At 45.0% G+C, this 27,488-nt stretch overlaps 2 protein-coding genes across 2 annotated transcripts in view; both read left to right on the forward strand.

Moving 5' to 3' along the window:
• The first annotated feature begins 6,523 nt into the window (after positions 1-6,523).
• On the forward strand, positions 6,524-21,023 carry LOC137305718 (palmitoyltransferase ZDHHC5-B-like). Its single transcript, XM_067974683.1, has 6 exons — positions 6,524-6,681; positions 7,671-7,773; positions 9,371-9,462; positions 13,977-14,943; positions 16,235-16,446; positions 19,152-21,023. The coding sequence occupies exons 1-4, from the start codon at positions 6,533-6,535 to the stop codon at positions 14,653-14,655; spliced, it is 1,023 nt and encodes a 340-aa protein (XP_067830784.1). The 5' UTR covers positions 6,524-6,532; the 3' UTR covers positions 14,656-14,943; positions 16,235-16,446; positions 19,152-21,023.
• Positions 21,024-25,083: 4,060 nt separating this feature from the next.
• The window catches only part of mttp (microsomal triglyceride transfer protein), a 46,630-nt gene continuing 44,225 nt past the window's right edge, over positions 25,084-27,488 (forward strand). Inside the window, exon 1 of the mRNA XM_067994506.1 lies at positions 25,084-25,308. Coding sequence (XP_067850607.1) covers positions 25,248-25,308 — 61 coding nt within the window. The 5' untranslated portion in view covers positions 25,084-25,247. The remainder of the gene's footprint in view (positions 25,309-27,488) is intronic.

Consider the following 27,488-nt stretch of genomic DNA (forward strand, 5'->3'; position numbering starts at 1 on the left):
AATGACCCTGTCTCCACCACTCTCTGGGGAAGGGAGTTCCACAGACTCACGACCCTCTGAGAGAAAAAAATTCTCCTCATCTCCGTCTTAAATGGGAGACCCCTTATTTTTAAACTGTGGCCCCTAGTTCTAGTCTCTCCCACAAGGGGAAACTTCCTCTCAGCATCTACCCCTCCATGTCCCTTAGGATCTTATATGTTTCAGTAAGATCACCTCTCACTCTTCTAAACTCCAGTGTATACAGGCCCAACTTATCCAACATTTCCTCAAAAGATAACCCCCTCATCCCAGGAATCAGTCGCATGAACCTTCTTTAGAGTCATAGAGTCATAGAGTTATACAGCACGGATAGAGGCCCTTCGGCCCATCGTGTCCGCGCCGGCCATCAAGCCCTGTCTACTCTAATCCCATATTCCAGCATTTGGTCCGTAGCCTTGTATGCTATGGCATTTCAAGTGCTCATCCAAATGCTTCTTGAATGTTGTGAGGGTTCCTGCCTCCACAACCCTTTCAGGCAGTGAGTTCCAGACTCCAACCACCCTCTGGGTGAAAAAGTTCTTTCTCAAATCCCCTCTAAACCTCCCGCCTTTTACCTTGAATCTATGTCCTCTTGTTATAGAAACCTCAACAAAGGGAAAAAGCTCCTTAGTATCCATCCTATCTGTGCCCCTCATAATTTTGTACACCTCAATCATGTCCCCCCTCAGCCTCCTCTGCTCCAAGGAAAACAAACCCAATCTTCCCAGTCTCTCTTCATAGCTGAAACGCTCCAGCCCTGGTAACATCCTGGTGAATCTCCTCTGCACCCTCTCTAAAGCAATTATGTCCTTTCTTAAATAAGGAGACCACTTAAGTAAGGCACACAATATTCTAGATGTGATCTCACCAATGCCCTGTACAACTGTAGCAAAACATCTCTACTTTTATATTCCATTCCCCTTGACAACATTCCATTTGCCTTCCTAATCTCTTGCTGTACCTGCCTTTTGTGATTCATGTACCAGGATACCCGGATCCCTCTGTTCCTCAGAGTTCTGCAATCTCTCTCCATTTAAATAATATACTGCTTTTCTATTCCTCCTGTCAAAGTGGACAAGTTCACATTTTCCCACATTATATTCTGTCTGCCAAATTTCTGCCCACTCACTTAACCTATCTATATCCCTTTGTAGACTCCTTATGTCCTCTTCACAATTTACTTTCCTTCCTACCTACCTTTGTGTCATCAGCAAATTTAGCAACCATACCTTCATCCAAGTCATTGATATAGATTGTAAATAGTTGAGGCCCCAGCACTGATCCCTGTGGCACTCCACTCGTTACATCTGGCCAACCTGAAAATGACCCATTTATGCCTACTCTCTGTTTCCTGTTAGCTAACCAATCCTTTATCCTTGCTAATATGTTACCCCCTATACCATGAGCTCTTATTTTGTGTAGTAGCCTTTGATGTGGCACCATGTCAAATGCCTTCTGGAAATCCAAGTACACCACATCCATGGGATCCCCTTTATCCATGTTGCTTGTTACTTCCTCAAAGAACTCTAATAAATTAGTCAAACATGATTTCCCTTTCACAAAGCCATGTTGACTCTGCCTAATTGCATTGAGATTTTCTAAGTGCCCTGCTATAACCTCGTTAATAATAGATTCTAGCATTTTCCCTATGACAGATGTAATCTAACTGGCCTGTAGTTTCTGGCTTTCTGTCTTCCCCCCTTTCATGAATAGAGGAGTTACATTTGCTATTTTCCAATCTGATGGGACCCTTCCAGAATCTAGGGAATTTTGGAAAATTATCTACTATCTCTGCAGCTACTTCTTTTAAGACCCTAGGATGAAGTCCTTCAGGACCTGGGGACTTTATCGGCTTTTAGTTCTAATAATTTTTTCAGAATCCTTTCCATGGCGATTGTAAATGTTATAAGTTCCTCCATCCCTTTCACCTCTTGATTCACAACTATTTCTGGCATGTTATTTGTTGTATCCTCTACAGTGAAGATGGACGCAAAATATCTGTTCAATTCATCTGCCATTTCCTTATTGTCCATTATTAATTCCCCAGACTCTAGAGGACCAAAGCTTACTTTACTTTACTTTTTTCCTTTTTAAATACCTATAGAAACTCTTAGAAACACTTTTTTATATTTCTAGCTAGCTTTCTCTCGTACTCCAATTTCTCCCTCCTCATTATTCTTTTAGTCATTCTTTGCTGTTTTTTATATTCTGTCCAATCTTCTGACCTGCCACTAATCTTTGCGGAATTGTATGCTTTTCCTTTCAATTTGATATTATATTTAACTTCCTCAGTTAGCCACGGATGGTACGTCCTTCCCCTAGAGTCTTTCTTTTTCACTGGAATGTATCTTTGCTGATTGTTATGAAATATCTAATTAAATGTCTGCCACTGCATCTCTACTGACCGAACCCTTAACCTAATTTCCCAGTTCACTTTAGCCAGCTTTGTCCTCATGCCCTCATAATTGCCCTTTTTTCAGTTTAATACACTAGTCTTAGACCTACTCTTCTCTCCCTCACACTGACTTGAAATTCAATCATATTGTGAATTTGACAATACTACCTAGAGGCTCTTTTACAATGAGGTCATTAATTAATCCTGTCTCATTACACATTACCAGATCTACATTAGCCTGCTTTCTCTGGTTGGTTCTAGAACGTGCTGCTCTAAGAAACTGTCCCGAAAGCACTCTATGAACTCATCTTCCAGGCAACCTTTGCCAATCAGATTACGTGGCGAGACTGGAGAAACTGGGGTTGTTCTCCTTAGAGCCAAGAAGGTTAAGGGGAGATTTAATAGAGGTGTTCAAAATTATGAATTATGAGGGGTTTTGATAGAGTAGATAAGGAGAAATTGTTTCTACTGGCAGGAGGGTCAGTAACCAGAGGACACCGATATAAGGTGAATGGCAAAAAAAAACCTGAGGGGAGATGAGGAAAATTTTTTTAGGCAGCGAGTTGTAATGATCTGGAATGCACTGCCTGAAAGGGCGGTGGAAGCAGATTCAATAGTAACTTTCAAAGGGGAATTGGATAAATACTTGAAAAGGAAAAATTTGAAGAGCTATGGGAAAGAGCAACTAAATAAGTGTGACTAATTGGATAGCTCTTTCAAAGAGCCGGCACAGGCATGATAGGCCGAATGGCCTCCTTCAGTGCAATATGATTCCAAATATTTTCCTTTGTTGCAGATCCCGCTAACCTGAATTGTGCATTGGATGCAGAGGAAGTGACGATCAATGGTGCCACGTTTACAAAAAAATGGTGCCAAGCCTGCAAGTTATTCCGGCCTCCACGGTGTCGACATTGCTACACCTGTAATGTCTGTGTGGAGGTAAAACTTGGTACAACATTTTTGTGTCATTGATTTATTTTTTTGTCCAATTTTAAATGAGCAGGCCACTTCCAGGTATGTGCCAGTGCTCGCCTTGAATGAATGGGCTGCTTGGAGCTATGAGAGTTGACTCCAATCGCAAAGCGCAAATCAAGAACTCATTTATAAATACATTTCCTCTCAGCCCCACCTACTTTGAGTACCTGCTGAGGGACCAGCGGGTCCATATTTTCTGCCCTGGGCTATTTACATGGCCCAGCTGCTTTTCCGGTACAGAGCTCCTGCAGAGAGCAGTAGCCCAAAGACCCGCAAGGCCCGAAGATTACCCCACAAAACAAACAAGGAGACTTCCCTTCAGCAAGACCCATCGAAGACACTCTGATCTGTGGAGGGCTCAGGCATAGCTTGTGAGGTGCCTTTCTGGGCATCCCTTGGGAACACTGCTCCTGCCTCATTTAGATGCTAACATTGGGCCTGGTGTCTGCTGCAGACGAGGCCTAGTTACGCCCATTCTAGAACCCACCCCCCTGGAAATCCAGGGGCTAGTTGATGAGGGGCTGATCGAGCGGACTGCTTTGCCCTGAATCGTGGCAAGCTTCTAGAGTGTTGTTGCAGCTTCACCCATCCTGGCTCATGGAGAGTATTCCATCACACTCCTGACTTGTGCCTTATAGGTGGTGGAGAGGCTTAGCAGAGTCAGGCGATGAGTCACTTGCCATAGAATATTCAGCTTCTGACCTGCTCGAGTAGCCATGGCATTTATGTGGTTGGTCCTGTTGAGTATCTGATCAATGATGATGCTCCCCCTCACCACCCAGGATGTTGGTGGTGGGGGATTCGGTGATGGTAATGCCACGGGGGGAGGTGGTTACGCTTTCTCATGTTGGAGAGGACCACTTGTCTGGTGTGAATGTCACTTGCCACTTATCAGCCCAAGCCTGGATGTTGTCCACGTCTTGCTGCAAGTGGGCACGGACTGCTTCATTACCTGAGGAATGGGGAATGGAGCTGAACACTGTGCAGTCATCAGCGAACAGCCCCACTTCTGACCTTATGATGGAGGTAAGATCATTGATGAAGCAGCTGAAGATGGTTGGGCCTAAGATGCTGCCCTGAGGAACTCCTGCAGTGATCTCCTGGGACTGAGATGATTGACCTCCAACAACCACAACCATCTTCTTTGTACAAGGTATGACTCCAACCATTGCAGAGCTTTCCCCCTGATCTCCATTGACTTCAGTTTTACTAGGGCTACTTGATGCCACACTTGGTGTCAAGGGCAGTCACTCTCATCTCACCTCTGGAATTCAGCTCTTGTGTCCGTGTTTGGACCAAGGTTGTAATGAGGTCTGGAGCCAAGTGGTCCTGGCGGAACTCAAACTGAGCATCGGTGAGCAGGTTATTGGTAAGTGTTGTTTGATAGCACTGTTGACGACTCCTCCCATCATTTTGTTGATGATTGGGAGCAGGCTGATGGGACGGTAATTGGCCAGGTTGGATTTGTCCTGCTTCTTGTGGACAGGACATACCTGGGCAATTTTCCACATTATCGGGTAGATGCCAGTGTTGTGGCTGTATTAGAGCAATTGGTTAGAAGCGCAACTAGTTCTGGAGCACAAGTCTTCAGCACTACAGCCGGGTGTTGCCTGGACCTGTAGCCTTTGCTGTGTCCAGTGTGCTAAGTGTTTCTTGATGGCATGTTGAGTGAATCAAATTGGCTGAAGACTGGCATCTGTGATGGTGGGGACCTCAGGAGGAGGCCGAGAAGGATCATCCACTAGGCCGCTTCTGGCCGAAGATGGTTGGTTGCAAACAATTCAGCCTTGTCTTTTGCACTCACACGTTGGCTCCGCCATCATTGAAGATGGGGATGTTCATGGCGCCTCCTCCTCCTGTTAGTTGCTTAATTGTCTACCGCCGTGGATGTGGTTGGGCTGCAGAACTTTGACTTGGTTCGTTGGTTCTGGAATGCTTGGCTCTGTCCATAGTATGCTGCTTCTTCTGCTTAGCATGCATGTAGTCCTGTGTTGTAGTTTCACCAGGTTGGTAACTTATTGTCGGGTACCCCTGGTGCTGCTCCCGTCATGCTCTTCTACAGTCCTCATTGAACCAGGGTTGGACAACTGGCTTGGTGGTGATGGCGGAGAGAGGGATATGCCGGGCCACGAGGTTACAGATTGTGGTGGAATACAATTCTGCTGCTGCTGGTCGCCCAAAGCGCCTCCTGGATGCACAGTTTGGTGCTTAATCTATTTGACTTGGTCTCCACGAGGGCTGTGCGGCGATCGCTCCTACCAACGCCATCATGGACTGGTGCATCTGCGACAGGCAAACTGATTAGGTCGAGGTCAAACGGGTTGGTCCTCTCTTCACCTACTGCAAGCCCAGTCTGGCAGCTACGTCCTTCAGGGCTTGGCCAGCTCGGTCAGTGGTGGCACTACCAAGCCACTCAGTAATGGATATTGAAGTTCCCCCAGCCAGAGTGCATTCCATGCCCTTGCTATCCTCAGTGCTTCCTCCAAGTGGTGTTTAACATGGAGGAGTACTGATTCATCAGCTATGGGGAGGGCGGTAGGTGGTATTCAGCAGGAGGTTTCCTTGCCCGTGTTTAACCTGAAGCCATGAGACCTCATGGGGTCTGGAGTCAATGTTGAGAATTCCCAGGGCCCCTCCCACCCGACTGTATACAATTGTACTCCCACCTCTGGGACAGGACATATTCCAGGAATGGAGGAGTCTGTTACGTTGGCCGTTAGGCATGATTCTACGAGTATGACTATGTCGGTCTGTTGCTTGACTCGTCTATGGGACAGCTCTCCCAACTTTGGCACCAGTCCCTAGATGTTAGCGAGGGGGACTTTGGAGGGTGAATTGGGCTGGGTGTGTCTATGCCTTGTCCTAATCCGATGCCTAGGTTGCAGCCGTGTCATGGTGTCAGTACAGGTTCGAGCAGTTTCCTTATGACCTGTCTTACCCTGAAAACAGAAAAAGTATAATTGATACCGAATAAAATGACAAGTCAAAGAGGGAATAAAATAAATTGCAACAGAGAGAGAAAGTTGTGTTGTACGAGTAGAAGAGAATCCATAAAAAAGGGATTGTAAGGTCAAAAAATGACAGCAGTGGGGGATTGAAATTTTCAAATATTGTCAACAGAATCTTGATCATCACTGCACTCTCATGAATGCCTGCATTGGAAAACGAAATTATCGCTTCTTCTTCCTTTTACTGCTTTCCCTGTTGGTCTTTATCCAGTCATTACTCGCATTCTGCTTGGCGTATGTGTTTTTGAACTCCCAGGAGCGTTATACAGTTGAAAAGATCTGCACGTATCCTTTAATTGGAACACTAAAGACAGTTACATGGGAACCGGTCGCAATTCCAAGTGTCTCACTACAGTAGTTTCCAATGCACTGTATCACACAATGCATGATTGATTAATGAGTTATTTGTTATAATTACATAGAATATTACGGTACAGAAACAGGCCATTCGGCCCAACTGGTCTTTGTCGGTGTTAATGCTCCACACGAGCCTCCTCCCAACCTACTTCATCTCACCCTATCAGCATATCCTCCTATTCCTTTCTCCCTCGTGTGTTTATCCAGCTTCCCTTCAAATGCATCTACGCTATTCGCCTCAACCACTCCTTGCGGTAGCGAGTTCCACATTCTCACCACTCTCCGAGTCAAGAAGTTTAACAATTTAAATGAAGGAAAATGTTGGCCATCTTCAGCAGGAATGGCAGGATCCGTCATTTCTTCCTCCCCCCCCCCCCCCCCCCCCCCCACCAACCTGAGGTAGGTGACCCGCAGAGGGTAAAAGTTCCGGTCCTTGCCCAAATGCGATAATCACCAACCTCAGGAAATCAGCTGGGGTCACGGGTGCAGCCATGGGGAGGATAGAAGGCCTACCCCCTCCCCGCCCCTCAGAAGTTACGCCACCATTACGGCACACAGTAATATCATCCCCTATAGGTGACCCCAGAGGCCTGGCACACACCGATACGGCTCATGGTGGCACGCTCTAATGGGGGCTTAAAAACAGCACTGGAGTTTAAAATTCATCGGAGGTAAAAAATTGATATTTTTAACCCAGGTTTTAAAAATAAATTATTTTAAGAAGATTAAGAATTTTCTATTGGTTGCATTTCCACCTGATTTGATTGATTTGTTATTAATTTCTGTGATATTAACTTAAATACCTTTTACAAGAAGATTGTGGAACCTGAAGCCTGTTAATGATACTCTTTGAATATTTTATTGCTCATTGCAAGAACCTGGAAGAAACATAATTTTTCCTTGATAACCTTTCACAGCCTTATTCTTGTCTGTTTGTCTGGTGTTATCGTCTTCCCCCTTTTTTATTTTTTTGTTTTTCATTTTCGCCTCGTATGGACAGGAAAAACTACCTACGAACAGGTAAAAGCAAATGAAGAGAAAATAGTTGAACAATAAGACTGAGTAAAAAGTAATCCACGGATATAAAATTATAGGCAGGCCGTTTGAGATTTCTTAATGTGCAGGGCTGGTAGTGCATTTAATGTTTTACTAAAGCCTTTACATTATGTTCACCCAGTGCTTACAACAACTGCTCTCTTATTGAAAATATAGGAGGAATGGACTTGGGGTTTAAGGTTTTTTTATATATAGGTACGTTCAACGAAGCTCCACTCCCAGGAGTGCTGGTCAAAAATAAGGCTTGTAACACTGCGGAGCCAAGTCTGTAACCGCGTGCTCACGAGCAGCGAGACTCTGCGCCAGGAGCCTTTGCCTCACCGACATTACCTTTTAGTCGAAGGGTGTGCTGTGATGTTTAATTTGGCTCTGGAGTCATCCTATATAAAATGGACTTATTGAAAAAGATCCAATCTCAGCCCAGCCGTCAACACAAGTAAAGTACAGTACTGCTAAAAATACAACCTAAAGACGAAACACGGCACAATGCAATGTACTACTGACAACTACTTTATTTCATTACATCTACACGTGCAATGATCGTTCACACGATTCTCACGTAATAAACTCAGTTTGAATTAAAGTAACAGCATTAACCGGATTCATTTTAATGCCACAATACAGCAGCGCAAATTTATCTTGGTTCAGTTTAACATAACACATTAGTAACATTAAATTTCCAGGATTGTGGTATGTGCTTGGCAAGGTAACCTCTGCAGTTTATTTAGCAGTAAGGTGGTAATATGTAGCGATCAGATGCGTCTGGCGTTAAAGCTATAACTTGGATATACATTGTCTTTGATCAGGAGCAGATTGATTGATTTACACAGGCAGGCACAATTAACTATTTGTCACTTTTATTTGAGGACGAGCCTCTCTCCCTCTCTCTTTCTCGCTACGTGTCTCTTGTCCCACTCTGTTTTTTGTTTCTGTTTATTTTTTCAAAGTATTTTCTCCATTTTCACTCCTTTCCCTTTGTAGGTATATTCTTCACTTTTTATTCTCTTTCTCCCTCTCATTAGATATTTTCCTCCTTTCTATCTTTATCTCTCTCTCTCTCTTTTTCTCTCTTCTCTCTCACTTGGTATTTTCTCCGGTTTTACCCTCCCACCTCATCTGTCTAGCAGATGAACAGGCTTCTCAGCAAATGCACTTTGAAACCAGCTATTGGGACGTGCCTGGGTGTCGTAGTGGGAGAAGCGCCTTATTTCTGCTTGGTGCCTCCCCAGTTGCATGATTGATATGGCAGTGTGTGGAGGATAAGAGCCACCAAGTCATATCCTACAATTCAAACACAGTAGTTTGATATTTCACATGTTGCATCTTGATGTTTATTTGTCTGTTACACTGCCTTGCATTTTTTTGTTGCATTAATATCTCTCTATCTTCTGGAAATTAAAAAAAATTGCCTTAAAGTGGTGGATAACATTAATTAATCTAGACATTATATTAAATGGTAATTAAGAACTTTTTGTGCTTAAATTCAGTATTTTTTTTTACTTTGCTACCGTACCCTGCCTGATTAACAGGACTCTGCAATTTGAATGTTTGTTCTTGACAGTATATTGGTCTGTACAAGTCAAAACCAAGCCCTTTTAGCCAAGGATGTCTGAAGAACTTCCGTTTGATGTTGTTCAGTTCTCTGCCACCTAGGTGAGTTCTGTTTCGTAAAGTAGATTCTTGGCGACAATCAGATTTATTTGCTGATTTTTATTACTGTATGCAGAATATTTTTAAACATGGTATAGGCTCAACACTGTATGATGTACTGTGAAGTATAGCACACTGACTGCGATCAGAGCGATATTTTTGAAAGTAGAGTGCTGTGTGTTTTTCTGTTTGATGCTCAGTGCATCCAGTGCAGGACCGTCTGCCATGCACGTTATTTTGTGTATTAACACAAATATTAAATGCTGTTCTTTTAAAGTAATGAATATAATAACACTTTGTGATAATAGCACTCAGTGCAGAGCATCAGATGATGTGAGCCCATATCGGGAATTTGGGCGATTCGACTGATTCATGGCCTGCATAATTTTCTGTCTGTTAGTTTTAATTGATGGAAAATCTCACAGGCTGCAAATTGGGTGCACTGATCTCTGTCCCCAAATTCCTGATGTGCATTCCCATCATGCAAGGCTCTACACCAGGAGTACTCAATGGTAAAATTTGCTTCCCTAACAATTTGGAAATGGCGCACATTTTTAATTCCTTAAATCTTATTTTTGATCTTAAATTTATTTAAATACTGTGATGAATAATAAGCTGATTTTAGGAAGTTTGCGGTATATCAGTTGTCGCCTGTGCAGCGCTGTATAAACCCATCAACAGTTGGACTCTGCAAAAGGGGTTTTCAGAACAGACCGTTCCAACAGATCTCATTTACTTAGAAGCTTTTCAGATTTCCAATTCAAAACTGAAAATGAACAGATCTAATAGCACGGAAATGATTAGGTACAAATCTATCGACCTCTTTAAAAAGTTGCTTCAACACACTTCAGGAGTATTGCTTTTGGGCATCACATCTTTCACGTGGCACGTACTCCTGTCACATTTATACTTGAATGGTTCAAATCATAAACGATCGAGTAAAGAAGAAAGAAGGGACTTGCATTTATATCGCGCCTTTCACGACCTCAGGACGTCCCAAAGCGCATCACAGCCAATGAAGTACTTTTTTGAAGAGTAGTCACTGCTGTAATGTAGGGAAACGAGGCAAGCAGCAAGCAGGAATGAAAGTCACCAGTTGTGACGTTCAAAAAGCTGTAAACCATATGTAGCAAGTCAGCAATAGCTGCCAATTTTATTTTTTTTTTAAAAAGGGCAAATCACTCAAAATGTTTTTTGAAAATTACCTTACCTGCCGTTTTCGGTTCTGCATTAAGCCGAGAACCACTTGATAAAAAGACTTGTAACATTATAGAGGTATAAAAAATTACAAAAATTTAAAAGAATTATCAAGTTTATCTAAGTAATAATGACGAAAACTCTGACTTTTTCATATATATATCTACAAAAAATAATTTGCATACATGTACATACCCCTCAGGAGGTTTCAAAATGCTTCACAGATAATGAATTACAGTAGTATTTTCTGTGTTTCAAATGAGTCTAATGTTTTTCCTTGGATGGCCTGTGCCTTACTTGAGAAGCCTAGGGCTTGAGTTCATGGGCTTCCCAGCAATATCAGCAAAAGAGGTGACAAATATATCTCGCAAGCGACTGTGCCTACAATTCTCAGCATGTTGCCGAGTCAGTGAAAACTCCCAGAGGTGAGGTGAGAGTGACTGCCCTCGACATCAAGCAGCATTTGAACGAGTGTGGCATCAAGGAGCCCCAGTAAAACTGGTCAATGGGGATCAGGGGGAAAACTCTCCAGTGGCTGGAGTCATACTTGGCACAAAGGAAGATGGTAGTGTTTGTTGGAGGTCGGTCATCTCCACTCATGGACATCGCTGCAGGAGTTCCTCAGGACAGCGTCCTAGGCCCAACCATCTTCAGCTACTTCATCATTGACCTTCCCTCCATCATAAGGTCAGGAGTGGGGCTGTTTGCTGATGATTGTACAGTGTTCAGCTCCATTCACAATCCCTCAGATAATGAAGCAGTCAGTGCCCACATGCAGCAAGACTTTGGGCTGATAAGTCGCAAGTAACACAATTGCCAGGCAATGACCGTATGCAACAAGAGAGACTCTAACCATCTCCCTTTTGACATTCAATGGCATTTTCATCGCCAAATACCCCATCATCAACATCCTGGGGGGTCACCATTGACCAGAAACTCAACCGGACCAGCCACATAAATGTCATGTCCATTACAGCAGGTCAGAGGTGGGTATTCTGCAGCGAGTGACTCACCTCCTGACTCCCCAAAGCCTCTCTACCACCTACAAGGCACCAGTCAGGAGTGTGATGGAATGCTCTCCTCTTGCCAGGATGGGTGCAGCCGCAACAACACTCGAAGCTCGACACTATCCAGGACAAAGCAGTCTGATCGACCCTTCATCCTGGGGGGAGTCCAGAATGGGCGTAACTAGGCCTCGTCTGCAGCAGACACAAGCCCGGTGTTAGCATCTAAATGAGGCTGGAGGTTTGTTCCCATGGGACGCCCAAACAGAGAGGCACCCCACAAGCTGTGCCTGAGCCCTCTGCAGATCAGAGGGTCTCGTTGAAAGTAAGTCCTCTTGTTTTGCGGGACAATCGTCAGCTGCAACATCACTCGAGAAGCTCCACACCATCCGGGACAAGGCAAGTCCACTTGACCGGCAGCCCATCCACACCTTAAACATCCACTCACTCCACAAGCGGCATACCGTGGCTGCAGTGTGTGCTATCCACAGGACGCACAGAGGCTCCGGAGGCAGAGGCTCTGACCATCATTTTCCATTCCTCACTGGATACAGGCATGGTGGCAGAGGATTGGAGGACTGCTAACGTTGTACCATTGTTTGAAAAGGGAGCGAGGGATAGACCGAGTAATTACAGGTCCAGTCAGTCTAACCTCGGTGGTGGGCAAATTATTGGGACAGGATAAACCGTCACCTAGAAGGGCATGGAGTAATCAAGGACAGTCAGCATAGATTTGTTAAGGGCAGGTCGTGTCTGACTAACTTGATTGAATTTTTTGAGGAGGTAACAAGGAGGATTGATGAGGGTAGTGCATTTGATGTAGTCTACATGGATTTTAGCAAGGCTTTTGACAAGGTCCCACATGGCAGACTGGTCAAAAAAGTACAAGCCCATGGGATCCAAGGAAGAGTGACAAGTTGGATCCAAAATTGGCTCAGTGACAGGAAGCAAAGGGTAATGGTCAATGGGTGTTTTTGTGACTGGAAGGCTGTTTCCAGTGGGGTTCTGCACGGCTCAGTACTAGGTCCCTTGTTGTTTGTGATATATATTAATGATTTGGACTTAAATATAGAGGGCACGATTAAGAAGTCTGCAGATGATACAAAAATTGGCCGCGTGGTTGATAGTGAGGAGGAAAGCTATAGACTGTCGGAAGGTATCAATGGACTGGTCAGGTGGGCAGAAAAGTGGCAAATGGAATTCAATCCAGAGAAGTGTGAGATAATACATTTGGGGAGGGCAAACAAGGCAAGGGAGTACACAATAAATGGGAGTATACTGAAAGGTGTAGAGGAAGTGAGGGACCTTGGAGTGCATGTCCACAGATCCCTAAAGGTAGCAGGACAGGTAGATAAGGTGGTTAAGAAGGCTATGGAATACTTTCCTTTATTAGCTAAGGCATAGAATATAAGAGCAGGGAGGTTATGCTGGAACTGTATAAAACACTGGTTAGGCCACAGCTTGAGTACTGCATACAGTTCTGGTCACCACGTTACTGGAAGGTTGTAATTGCACTAGAGAGGGTACAGAGGAGATTTACAAGGATGTTGCTAGGACTGGAGAATTTTAGCTATGAGGAAAGATTGGATAGGCTGGGGTTGTTCTCTTCAGAACAGAGGAGGCTGAGGGGTGATTTAATTGAGGTGTACAAAATTATGAGGGGCCTCGATTTAGAGTGGACAGGAAGGACCTATTTCCCTTAGCAGAGAGGTCAATAACCAGGGAGCATAGATTTAAAGTGATTGGCAGAAGGATTAGAGGGGAGCAGAGAAAAAAACTTTTTCACCCAAAGGCTGGTGGGGGTCTGGAACTCACTGCCTGAAAGGGTGGTAGAGGCAGAAACCCTCAACTCATTTAAAAGGTACCTAGATGTGCACCTGAAGTGCCGTGGCCTACAAGGCTATGGACCAAGTGCTGGAAAGTGGGATTAGGCTGGGTGGCTTATTTTCGGCCGGCGTGGACACGATTGGCCGAATGGCCTCCTTCTGTTCCGTAAATTTTCTATGATTCTAGGTCCGGCCTAAATGTGACTCCAGTCCAGCACCAATGTGGTTGACTCAACTGCCCCCTGAAGCGGCTTAACAAGCCACTCAGTTGTATCAAAACGGCTACAAAGAATCAGCGGTTCACGAAGGGGGCCCACGACTTTCTCAGGGCAACTGGGGAGGGGCAATAAACGATGCCCAAATCCTGATAATTAATGAGTTTAAAAAATAAAGCCCCCCTACGGTTTTCTCATGGTCCTGGTTGAATTATCAGTCTGAATACAAATCAACATTACTTTTTAACTTTTGTTTCCACTTTTTTCCATTGCAGCCATTTGAAGTCCATGAAGAACAAACAAACAAGAAGTGATCTCCAGGAACAGATTCCTGTGCCTGTTGCGGCTCTAAGTACTGATGATCCTACAGCATGTCCCCTGACTCTCAACACAGCTGTGGCTCACTCCTCTGCAGTAGCTACCCCGACTAGCCCCCCTCGTGTAACTATCTCCTCCCCTGTAACTGCCCTGTTTAACCCCTCTACAGGAACTAACATAACTACCGCATCTTCTGTAATTGCATTGAAAACTCCCTACCCTGCAACTGCCCTGAAGACTTCTTCCCCTTCAACTGCCTTCAGTACCCACTCCCCTGCAAGTACCCCGACTAGCTTCTCCCCTGTGACTGCCCTGACTACCTTCTCCCCTGTGACAGCGTTAACTACCCCATCGTCTGTAATTGCCCTGAAAACTCCCTACCCTGCAACTGCCCTGAGTACCCTCTCCCCTCTAAGTACCCTGACTAGCCCTTCTGTTATAATTTCCATGACTAGGCCCTTCCCTGTAACGACCCTGCCTATCCCATCAGCTGTAATTACTCTGACCTGCCCTCCTCCTGTAGCTGTCCTCACTATCCCCTCCGCTATAATTACCCTCACCTGCCCTCTCCTTTCACGATCCAGCGTAGCCCTGACTGTCCAGACTAGATCCTCTATTGTAACTGGCCCAACTTGATATCAACCATTTATCCTTCCTGACTATTAACACAATTCCCCGATCATTTGTCTTCCCTTAAAAAGCAGTAAACGATAAGAGCAAATTCACTGACTTAACATGCCGGTGAGAAATTTTCCTACCTGACTTCCTGAATTAACAACAACAACAACAACAACAACAGCTCAGATTCATACAGCGCTTCAAACGGAGAAGGAGGTCCCAAGGCATTTCACAGGCCCAAGGAGGACAGACGTGGAACCAACGGAGGAACGATTAGGAGAAGCGACTAAAAAGCCGGTCAGAGAGGTGGGTTTTAAAGACCTCTATCGGGTCACCCCCTCAGCCCTCTTTTTTTCTAGAGAAAAGAGCCCCAGCCTGTTCAGTCCTTCTTGATAGTTATACCCTCTCAGTTCCACGTTCTTACCACTCTCTGAGTAAAGACGTTTCTCCAGACCTATGTAGCCTGTTCAAGGGCCATAACAATAGTCAATAGAATTGCATAGAATTTACAGCACAGAAACAGGCCATTCGGCCCAACTGGTCTGAGCTGGTGTTTATGCTCCACTCGAGCCTCCTCTCACCCTACTTGATCTAACCCTTGATCTATCCTTTCATTCCTTTCTCCCTCATACTTATCTAGCTTCCCCTTAAAGGCTTATGCTATTCGCCTCAACTCCTCCATATGGGAGCGAGTTCCACATTCTCACCTCTCTGGGAAAATAAGTTTTTCCTGAATTCTCTATTGGGTTTATTAGTGACTGTCTTATATTTATGGCCCCTAGTTTTGGTCTCCTCCACAAGTGGAGACATCTTGTCTCCGTCTACCCTATCAAACCCTTTCATAATTTTAAAGACCTCTATCGGGTCACCCCTCAGTCTTCTCTTTTCTAGAGAAAAGAGCCCCAGCCTGTTCAGTCTTTCCTGATAGTTATATCAGTTCTGGTATCATCCTTAATAGACATGGAGGGCTGTGAAAAATGGCCTTTTGTCTCTGATGAACATAACTGCATTTAAATTGGACCTCTTGAAACAGAAAGGGGCATATCATTATCATATTTAAATGACGTGGGAGCACAGTTCTGACGCCCTCTGCATCTTTTTGCACCCTTTATATATACAGCAAGTGAAATCAGTGCACGGGGGCATCTGGGGTTGCTAGGTGCTGAACCGTACAAGTAACAACAACAACTTATACATTTATATAGCGCTTTTAACGTAGTAAAACGTCCCAAGGCGCTTCACAGGAGCGTTATCAGATAAAATTTGACACCGAGCCACTGAAGGAGATATTAGAACAGGTGACCAAAAGGTGGGTGAGAGGTAGGTTTTTAAGGAGCGTCTCTAAGGAAGAGAGAGAGAGGTGGAGAGGTTGAGGGAGGGAATTCCGGAGCTTAGGGCCTAGGCAGCGGAAGGCATGGCCGCCAGTGGCGGAGCGATGGAAATTGGGGTTGCACAAGAGGCCAGAATCGGAGGAACGCAGAGATCGTAAGTACATTTATTGAGGCGACTTAGGGCCTTAGTTTTTGTAATTTTTTTTCCTTCTGCTACGTAAGTTTTCATGAGCCTTTGTGCCAATTGTTTTTTTTTTTGACTGCAGCACCATTACCAGCACCGGGTGTGTTTCCCATTGGGAATCCATTTGTCCAAGGCGTTGAGATGAAGATCAAGAGGACTACTGAAAAGATGCCAAGCGGGTTAAGCTGCACGAGGAGGTCTGTGCCCGTCTGCCAGCAGCCTCGAGCCATCCATCTGCCAAATCGCGGCCTGGATCTACCTCTGTCTGCGGAAGCGTTGGCACCAGCTCTGAAGGTAGGTTGCGACAGCAGGCCCGATGCATTGACCTATTTGAAGGTCCAACTAGCTGCCATGTTGGATTGTTCTTCACCCAATCACAGCAGGTTACGCTTTTACGTGATGCTGCGTGAAAGAAAGCTTGACAAGGGTGATCGTCAGTTAGCCGGTGACCTGATCGGCCGCGCCCGGGTTGTCGCCGGTGACCTGATCGGCCGCGCCCGGGTTGTCGCCGGTGACCTGATTGGCCACACCGGATTGTCGCCAATCATATTTGTAGGCATTTCTGCACCTCCCTGGCAATGGCTGCAGGAAGTGTCTTCACAGGGTCTGGGTCAGCGGAGGGACAGATGTAGAGCTGTGTCGTCTGCTGATAGCAGGCATCATAAGGCTGGCACAGCAAGTGATGGAACCGGTCAGCTGCGGCCTCAAGCTTGCACATGTGGGTTTCTATTCCCTTCAATTTTTGTCTGTCACTCTTAATCCCCTGCCCGGTCAGCCTTGGCAGTGATTGGCAAGGGATTGAAATGCGCTTTTTAATCTTCAGATTCAATTATCATAGAATCATACAGCATGGAAGGAGGCCATTCGGCCCACCATGACTATGCCGGCTCTTTGAAAGAGCTATCCAATTAGTCCCACTCCCCCTGCCCTTTCCCCATAGCCTGGCAAATTTTTCCTTTTCATGTATATCTCCAATTCCCTTTTGAAAGTCACTATTGAATCTGCTCCCACCACTCTTTCAGGCATTGCATTCCAGATCGTAACAACTCGCTGCGTAAAAATATTTCTCCTCATCTTCCCCCCCTCCACCCCTCCCCGGTTCTTTTGCCAATTATCTTAAATCTGTGTCCCCTGGTTACTGACCCTCCTGTCCGTGGAAACAGTTTTTCCTTATTTGCTCTATCAAAACGCTTCATAATTTTGAACCCCTCTATTAAATCTCCCCTTAACCTTCTCTGCTGTAAATTTCGCTGGCATTCAGTTTTCCTCTTCCACCACTAGTGGCCTCCTTACACTTGCACCGACCGGTCTAAAGCTGGATCAGTGAATAATGATGCAGGAAATGTGAGTGCTGATTAGCACATTACCAGTCAGGTGGCACTAGTACCTGTTTCGTCTTACCCTTTTCAACATGAACTGATCAGCCCCAAGTTTTACTTCCATAATTGGATCCTGCCAGAGGTTTCCCCCTGGGTACATTAATAGCCCAGGACACCAATATCTGCTGCAGCCTGGCTTTAGGGTTGCCAACCCTCCAGGATTGCCCTGGAGTCTCCAGGAATTGAAGATTAATTTCCTAGACACTGCTGCCAACAAACTCAGGAGAAAAATCATAGGGGCATTTAAAAAATTGTTTTTTTTTCAGTATCTTTGAACACTTTTGTTTATTAGTTATAGAAGTATTGGAAATGGGGGGAAAAAAGGCTGTTTGACTGGGGCGGGGCGGTTGGAGGAGGGAGTTCATGTGATGAAACCTCCAGGGGAAACGTCCAACCAGAGTTGGCAACCCTACTTGGCCTGGACAGGCACAGCACACTTAGGGTGAGCTTCTCTTGGTCCAGCGCAGAGGCAAGACTGGAGCAGGAAAACTATTCCCCAGCATCTCATGTGACAACGTAGCCCTCTCAGCACTGCCCCGAAATCTAGATTGTGTGGCCAAGTCTTGGAGTAGGGTTTGTACCCACAGCCTTCTGACTTAAGAGACGGGAGAGCTGCAAATAGGAAAATAAAATCGTTCTAAGATTTAAGGTACGTTCGAATTTTTCACAAAACACCAGAATCTAAGATCTGCAACAGCTTATTCGGTCCCTTCAAGGGTAATTATTAAAAACCTTAAGCCGCAGAATCATCGAAAAAGGGAACAAAAGTCGGAAAAGTCAGAAGGATTTAAAATAAAAAGTGTTTTACAAATTTTTGTTGGCAGCTGTGGCTCAGTGGGCAGCACTCTCTCCTCCGAGTCAGAAGGTCGTGGATTCAAATCCCACTCCAGAGACCCTTGAGTACAAAATCTAGGCTGACACACCCAGTGCAGTACTGAGGGTGTGCTGCATTGTTGGAGGTGCCGTCTTTCGGGTGAGATGCTAAACCGAGACCCTGTCTGCCCTCTCGGCTAGATGTAAAAGATCCCCTGGGCACTATTTTGAAGAAGAGCAGGGGGAGTTCTCCCCGGTGTCCTGGCCAACATTTATCCCTCAACCTACACCTAAAAACAGATTATCTGGTCATTATCACACTGCTGTTTGTGGGATCTTGCTGTGCGCAAATTGGCTGCCGCGTTTCCTACATTACAACAGTGACTACACTTCAAAAGTACTTCATTGGCTGTAAAGCGCTTTGGGACGTCCTGAGGTCGTGAAAGGTGCTATATGAATGCAAGTTCTTTTCTTTTGTTACATTTTTTTTAATGGCCCTGAATTTCTGCTGGGATCGTCTCGATCTCCCGCCGTAACTTTGGCAGGAGATCAGCAGAACCCCTAGAGAAATGGTGTTAATGGCCATTTTCAATCTTTCTCGGGGAGTTCTGCCCAATCTCCAGCTGGAGATCGGGAGAAACCCTCACCAATACTCGGGGGCCAAATCTGTTTGTGACGTCGGTTGACCAGTAATTCCAACGGGGAAAAGAATTAGGGACAGTTTTGGTGCCTTCAAAGATGTGAAAAATTGTGAAAAGTCCTGCCCGGTACAAACTTGGCTGAGTTTATGTTTACTTTCTTCCACAGGTATCCCACAAATGGCCAATTGAGGAGCATAATCGTGATAATGGTGTAGTTTATGAAAGTATATACGACTAATATAATTTAAATGCTCAGGAATGTATTTCTACTTAATTCTGTTGCGTAGTTTACAAACACTTTTTTCAGGTTTTATCAAAGCTTGCAGCCATGTATTTATACCAAAATTTGTACGTGGTTTGCCTTTTTAAGGAAGCAATACTTTTTTTTTATTGTTCGTGGTGAATTAAGAAAAAAATTCAGTGCAAAGTTACGAGGTGGGATTTAGCCCATTGTGACTGCTGGGTTCTGCACTGAGCTCGTATGGGTTCACTTCCCCCCCCTCAACAAGTCCATTTAGCCCAGCACGGACTCCAGCTTAGAAAGGATATATTGGCCTTGGAAGGAGGGCAGCGCAGATTCAACAGAATGTTACCATGGCTCCAAGGGTTAGATTATGAGGAGAGATTACATAAACTAGGCTTGTATTCCCTGGAATATAGAAGGTTAAGGGGTGATTTGATTGAGGTTTTTAGGATTTTGAAAGGAATTGATTGGGTAGATGGAGAGAAACTTTTCCCGCTGGTGGGGGGAGTCTAGGACACGGGGACGTAACCTTAAAATCAGAGCCAGGCCATTCAGGAGAGAAGTCAGGAAACACTTCTTCACGCAAAGGGTGGTGGAAGTGTGGAACTCTCTCCTGCAAAAAGCAGTGGATGCTCAATTAATAATTTTAAATCTGAGATCGATACACTTTTGCTAGCCAAGGGTATTAAGGGATACGGGGTCACGGCAGGTGGATGGAGTTAGGATACAGATCAGCCAATATTTAATTGAATGGTGGAACAACAGGCCCGAGGGGCTGAATGGCCTACTCTTGTTCCTACGTTCCGGGATCAGCCTCATTATAATAATCTGGGGGGTGGGGGGGCTCCCAGCAGATTTCCTGTCAGTGCTGGACAATCCTTCTGGAGCAGCTGAAGAAATGTAAATCTCTCTGCTGGCCATTGGGACATTGGATGCCAAGAATGCACCAGCATTCCTAGTGTCCTGGGAATGGCAGCAGGTTGGGGGGATGCCCCTTCCCCATTTCCCACTGGAGCAAAGCCAGGAAATCCCAACAGAAAATTAAGCCCTCCTACCTTTGGCTTCGCGCCCAGTTTAACAAATCTCTCTCTGTCTTGCAGTTGTCGGGATATTTTTATGTCTGTCGCTACTTCCGTAACCCACAAGGCCTTTTTGCCTGTTTCTGCTTAGGCCCCCGCCCCCCCACTAAGAGCTGCCAGTAGCTCCTGCTGACTGTGTTCATTGGTATTGTTGTACAGTTACGCCATTTGTGCCTTTCCCAAAACCGTTCCGCCCCTGGATTCATTTGGCCCATTTGAACAGAGAACAGCACCTTCTTATCACATTGAAAAGAGTTACTGGGACTGCCTGGATTTTTTGAACACCTGATCTCTCAAAAAGCAACTGAACAAAATCACAAAGGCTCTGTATATATTTAGAAGATTGGGTTCAAATCCCTCCGGAAGGCCCACACATCTTTCGTGACTGGTTTGTTCGTTGAAAGGACATTCCTCCAGACGAGCTCAACACAACGAACATAGCAACGACGAGCTGATAATTGTGAGACCCAACGTGGATTAACGAGTTAGCAGCAATAAACGTGGGATCTGTCGATTCCAAACCTCCACGAGGGCAGGCAGGCCCGAACAGCTAACCCAGGAGAAGCCATGGGCTCAAAATCCCCATAACAGCCATGAAGGAGGGATCGCGCCTCTGTGGATTTTTGGGGCTTCAGATTTTAAGAAGAGACAGAATACTTTTTTTTTGTCGGTCTATGTGAATTTAACAAAAAAAAAACGATTAAAATAAAGATAATTCAACATTTACCAATTGAGCCATGATAATTGAAAAATGTACTGCATAATGTGGTAACAGCCATGTGGACCCATAGGTGCCAGATTTGATCCCAACTCTTTATTAAGCGAGCCAATTTCAGCCCCTGTTGTGGCGGTAGCCTGCAGTTGTCCTTGTCGTCACTGCGCTGGTGAGAGAAAAGGCAGTAGCCAATAAGTGTGAAATCACCACTTGGCCAACCCATGCAGGGACATGAGACAGACAGGGTTTGAGGCTTTGAAAACTTGCATTTATATAGCGCCTTTCATGACCTCAGGACATCTCCAAACGCTTTGCAGCCAATGAAATACTTTTGAAGTGCAGTCACTGTTGTAATGTAGGAAACGCAACAGCCAATTTGTGCGCAGCAAGATCCCACAAATTAAGCAATGAAATAATGAGCAGATAATCTGTTTTTAGTGACGTTGAGTGAGGGATAATGATTGGCCAGGACACCGGGGTGAACTCCCCTGCTCTTCCAAATAGTGGTGGGGGATCTTTAGCTTCCACCTGAGAATGCAGACGGGGCCTCGGTTTAACGTCTCATCCCTGGAGCGGGACTTGAACCCACAACCTTCTGACTCGAGACGAGAGTGCTACCCACTGAACCGCGGCTGACACAGTAATCACCACGTTTATGCTTTTGGTATGAGGTGACACCTCAAGTATTACAGCTTTCAATTAAAAATCTCACACCTAGAATTTTCCTGTGTTTATATCAGTCTGAGTTTTGGGCAGGAGGCTTCAGTGGTTCAAATGATTTGTTGTTGGTTCGCCTTCTCCAGACCCCTAGAGGGTGTCAGAGGCCCAGTGAGTTTGAAAGTCTGAGTTTTTCATTCAATTCTTCAGATAGTGGAGCTGAGAACACAATAGTGGGCACCCGAGTTGCCAAAGATTTTCTGGGGCCTATAACACGACAACTTACATTTATCGAGCATCTTTAATGTAGTAAAACGTCCCAAGGCCCTTCACAGGAGCGTTATCAAACAAAATTTGACACTGAGCCACATGAGATATTAGGACAGGTGACCAAAAGCTTGGTCAAAGAGGTAGGTTTTAAGGAGCGCTTTAAACCAGGAGAGAGAGGCGGAGAGGTTTAGAGAGGGAATTCCAGATCTTGGGGCCTGGGCAGCTGAAGGCACGGCCGCCAATGGTGGAGCGACGACAATCAGGGGCCAGAATTGGAGGAGTGCAGAGATCTCGGAGGGTTGTAGGGCTGGAGGAGGTTACAGAGATAGGGAGGGGTGAGGCCATGAAGGAATTTGAAAACAAGGTTGAGAATTTTACAATCGAGGCGTTGCCAGAGCAGCAGCCAATGTAGGTCAACGAGCAGAGGGGTGATGGGTGAACGGGACTTGGTACGAGTTAGGATGGGGGCAGCAGAGTTTTGGAGGAGCTGAGATGGGAATAAGGCCAGAAAATCCCCACCCGGGTTGCTGTCAGACAATTATCCCTGACGTTAACACAAATGTGCACGGAGGGAAATAAACCCTAAAGAGGGAAATTTCCTTCTGTCAATAATTTTAGCAAAATTGTCAGCATTAATTCTGTAGTTGTGTTGATTTTATTTTCACTAAAATGATCGACAAGGTGAATTTCACCTCCAGAGAGCTGACCTCCAAAGAAGGATATTGGATCCCCAGGTAATGCAGTTCAAAGTGCGCTGTTCATATTTCAGTGTCTATATTTTATGATCTACATTTTCAGTTTTACAAAGGCACTTTGATCTTAAAGCAAATGCAGTATTACTTGGATCAAAACCAGAATAAGGCGAGAGGTCAAAACTACTCATTTAAAATCGAACCAATCATAGAATTACCTAGAATTTTACAGCGCAGAAATAGGCCATTCCACCCAACTGATCTGTGCTGGGGTTTTGGCCTCCTCCTACCCTACTTTATCTAACCCAATCAGCATATCCTTCTATTCCTTTCTCCCCCGTGTGTTTATCTAGCTTCCCCTTAAATGCATCTATGCTGTTCGACTCCAGCACTCCATGTGGTAGCGAGTTCCACATTCTATCTTATAAACATGGGGCGGATTGTCTTGTTCCCGAATAAAAGAGGAGATAAGGTACATTGGGGGTACTGGTTATGTTTTAAAAGCCTGAAGATTGGATAAGTTAGCAAAGACTGAGGGAGGGAGGGAGGGAGGGGGGTAAGGTGGTCCACAGTTTTCAGCTCCTTGGGCAAAATGGGACGGATTTTTCTCTTTTTGTACTTGGGCACAAGTAATCGTCATTGGGGAAAATAGGGCAGGAGGATTGCATTCTCGTAATGGAGCCCAGACAATTTTCCATCCATTTGTCTAAATCAGGTGGGCCTCACGGTGGGGGCATGAAAAGGTGTTGCTATTGCCACAAAATACATTTTAATTGGTGCACCCATATTGGGGCGGACACGTGGGACGTCTGTCGACATTTCCAGCGGGAAATTCCGAAGTGGTGGTGTAGATCAGTTCGGTGAGACAACCAATCAGTGATTTTAATGATCAGGTACAACTAGTTACACACAGTAACAAGGCAGTAAGTACAAAAGATGGATATTACCCCCAATCCTTTGGTGAACAGGTAGAAGCTCTTTGCTCCTGTTCTGCCCGTCCTCCTTAAGGCCATTCATTATATATCCCCCCAACTCCAAACAGTGACACTGGCCCATTTAACCCATATCTGGACATGCGCCCATTTTGTTTCTCCTGACTCCAGCAGATACAACGTAAAACAAACTGCAGGAGAACAGTTTAGGATTACAGTGGTGGGAGTCAGGGAGCCAGTTAGAGCGGATCCATGTTTGATTTTTTCTTTTCCCGCAATCCCAAGCTGGGAATTCAGTCCCCTTGTGCTTATGGAAGCAGGCTGCTCCTTTGTCCTGGAGCCCAGTGTTGCTTGAATCTGTGGCTTTGCATTGCATTGCCAGGGACTTTTAACGAAAAGACAGAAAAAGGGTAATCAACTGCCTCACTGAGGCACAGTTCTACTGCTGGCTGGTGCTCTCTTGTACATCACCAGAGTGGGCAGCTTTCATGTGTCCTTAGCCTTGGCAGTGATTGCTGGAGGCCAGTTGACTGTGCAAGGCAACACAGCCAAACTCAATCCTGTTATTCATCTGGTATCCCAGCACAGCTGTGGTTCAGTGGGTAGCACTCTCGCCTCTGAGTCAGTGGGTTGTGAGTTGAAGTCCCACTCCAGAGACTTGAGCACAAAATCCAGGCCGACACTCCCAGTGCTAGTACCGAGGGAGTGCTGCACTGTCGGAGATACTGTCCTTCGGATGAGGTGTTAAACCGAGGCCCCATCTGCCCTCACAGGTGGACGTAAAAGATCCCATGGCACTATTTCGAAGAAGAGCAGGGGAATTCCCCCGGTATCCTGGCCAATATTTATCCCTCAACCAACATCACTAAACCAGATTATCTGGTCATTGTCACATTGCTGTTTGTGGGACCTTGCTGTGCACAAATTGGCTGTCTCGTTTCCTACATTATAACTGACTACACTTCAAAAGTACTTCATTGGCTGTAAAGCACTTTGGGATGTCCTGAAAGACGCTATAAAATGCAAGTCTTTCTTTTCTCCCATGATGTAAAGTGATCAGGAGTAGGAACCCTGACCAATTTTCCCTAACCTAGTCCAAGGTGCCATAGCCATCTGTAACCCTGGGTGCGATCAGTTAACTGAGGGGTGGATTTGGGATTAAACCTGGGAACTTCCTAGACTGTGCAGTCTAGGAATAGAGATTTTTACCTGTGAGAATAGCTATGTTTCACTTTTTCAAAGAGGCATTTGAAATCTACCACATCAGCTCATTTTAAGTTCTGTAAAACAGACACAAAGTTACACTGAAGGAAATGTTTTTAAAACATGATTTAACTCCTTGAGTGAATGTGAGGTGCCATGTGCCTTTTATCTATTGGATGAAGTTAGTGCCCAGCTGATTTCTGTGTCAGGATCGGTATAAAATCACAGCTGTTTAATATTTAACCCAAGGACTTGCAACCACTGCGTGGAGTTTGGAATCTGACCTCCAATCTAGCTAGATAAACGTTAAACCTTCTGTCCTCACTCTTTCTACCCTGCGGCTCCCTTCGCCTGAGTTCATTTTATTTTTGCCCATCTCCCCCTCTCTCCCTCTTCTACGTGTTGGTGGTTTCTTCGAGGTTGCCCATTCTAATTACTCCTGTTGACTCGGGTACAGTGTGTTGGAAAAAATGTCAATACTTTGGGTGCTGTTGATCCTAATAGTTTCTCCCTCCTCAACTTCCGCAAAAAGTAAGTAGATATTGGTGGTGCTTTTTTCTCAGTGTCTTTCATTTTTTGATGTATGTAGGAGCAGATCATTTGTATGTTTGCAGCATTCATTCTTATCTGTAATTTTGTATCCTTTACCAATAATCAGCAGGACAAGTTGGCGAAACAATAATTTATCCATTTAAATCCAATGATTTACTGATTGTGCCAAGCATTTCACTCTTTGTTGTTCCACTGAAGCTTGGAAAAATAGAAGGACAGTAGTCCGGTGCTGAGGCAGGAGAGAGAGGAATACCATAAATCCATTAGGGAATTCAGGAGAAACTTCTTTACTCGGAGAGATGTTAGAATGCGGAACTTGCTACCACAAGGAGCAGTTGAGGCGAACAGTGTAGCTGCCATTTAAGGGAAAGCTAGATAAGCACATGAGGGAGAAAGGAATAGAAGGATATGCTGATAGGGTTAGATGAAGAGGGGTGGGAGGAGGCTCGTGTGGAGCATAAATGCCGGCATGGACCAGTTGGGCCGAATGGCCTGTTTCTGTGCTGTAGATTCTATTTAATTCTATGTAATCTGAGAGGCTCCTACGTGGGCTGAATGGCCTTTATTTTGTTCTTTTGTTCCTAATTTCTTTCTCTTCTGCTTTGAAGCTACTGCATTCATTAAGTAGTAGGAGGGAATGTGAACCTAAAAAGTTTTTCTTGTGTGCACAAGAATATTAATGTACAACGAATTGCACACTGTTAAAATCGGATAGAATATACTTTTACAGTATCCAGGCATTTGACGAGATGCAAACAAGGCATCCAAACTGATACCTAAGGTAAGACAACTGAGATTGGAGGGGAGGTTAACGAGTCCGAGATTGTATAACTCTGGAGAAGAGAAGGCTCAGAGGAGATATTACTCAAATAGTCAAGATTCTTAAGGGAATAGATAAATTCAACCTCGATAATATGTTCAAGAGTGGCACAGTCTCTAGAACTAGGGCAGGTAAGCTCAAGCTTAGAAACAAGAAGGTGCACGGACAGTTTAGATTAAACGATCCTACGCAGAAGATGATGAATTTGGGGAATGGACTGCCCGTGGAAGCAGATGATGGGAAACATCTAAGGGAGAATTGGACAGATATTTTAAGGAGTGGGCAATTGAGGGGTATTAAATTTTGGGATTGGTCATAAACTGTAGTAATTTCTGGTACTTTCCAATGTTCCCATCCCTCTCTGAACATCTTTTATAAATTTGTATCAGAATTCATTCTGATTGCTAATATTCCCTGCTTTAGTCCTGATAGTGACTTTAAACTATTGTAAATTGAACACATCTGCAGTTTCAGTCTGATTATTGTGGATGTGGATTGTATATCTCCTTAAACTTTAAATTGGATTTAAAGACCTTAGAATCATAGAATCACACAGTACAGAAGGAGGCCATTCGGCCCATCGTGCTTGTGCCGGCTCTTTGAAAGAGCTACCAATTAATCCCACTGCCCCCTGCTCTTTCCCCATGACCCTGCAAATTTTTCTTTTTTAAGTAATTATCCAATTCCCTTTTGAAAGTTACTATTGAGTCTGCTTCCACCGCCCTTTCTGGCAGCACATTCCACATCATCATAACTCGCTGAGTTAAAAAAAAATTCTCCTCCTCTCCCCTCTGGTTCTTTTCCTGTTTGAGAGTTTTAGAAAAGGTTGGAAGAGCTTAGCATTTTTCTGAGGCTACAACCTAGACTGTAAAGCCAGGATTCCTGTTTGATTATAGTCATGTGGCTTGAACATACAAGGTGCATCAATGGCTGTTTGAATCAATGGAACTGTTTATTCCCAGTCTTTTCTTCCAAGGACAGGATTCTCTCCTGTTCATTTTTTAAATTCTCACTCCACACGCTGACCTCAGTCACACACCTACCAGGAGGCCTCTGCTAAACGTTGGTGCAAAAACGGCCGCAGTACGGTGCAAGGGGGGTGACTCTCCCTTCCATCCTCCCTCGCTATCGGACATCCAGTCAATGCCACTCTACCTTTCCCTGAGCAGCTGAGCTGAGATTGAAAACCCAATGTGTGTGTGGGGGGGATTGGGGGGGAGGGGAGCAGGTTAGTGGTCGCAGGTGGTGGGGTGAGGGGTAGGTGGGAAGATGCAGACTCACATCCAATATTGTGCCATCCCCCAAAACTTTTGTCTTAATTTAAAAGTTACTTATGGGT

This window comes from Heptranchias perlo, chromosome 1 (assembly GCF_035084215.1).
Source record: "Heptranchias perlo isolate sHepPer1 chromosome 1, sHepPer1.hap1, whole genome shotgun sequence".
NCBI classification, from domain to species: Eukaryota; Metazoa; Chordata; class Chondrichthyes; order Hexanchiformes; family Hexanchidae; genus Heptranchias; species Heptranchias perlo.

What these genes read in the sequence shown, in the direction of transcription:
- LOC137305718 (XM_067974683.1), top strand. Translation starts at nt 6,533, where the DNA reads ATGAATGCCTGCATTGGAAAACGAAATTATCGCTTCTTCTTCCTTTTA. An exon ending in GAAAAACTACCTACGAACAG is followed by an intron (nt 7,774 to 9,370) that starts GTAAAAGCAAAT and finishes TGTTCTTGACAG; the next exon opens with TATATTGGTCTGTACAAGTC. An exon ending in TTCAGTTCTCTGCCACCTAG is followed by an intron (nt 9,463 to 13,976) that starts GTGAGTTCTGTT and finishes TTTCCATTGCAG; the next exon opens with CCATTTGAAGTCCATGAAGA.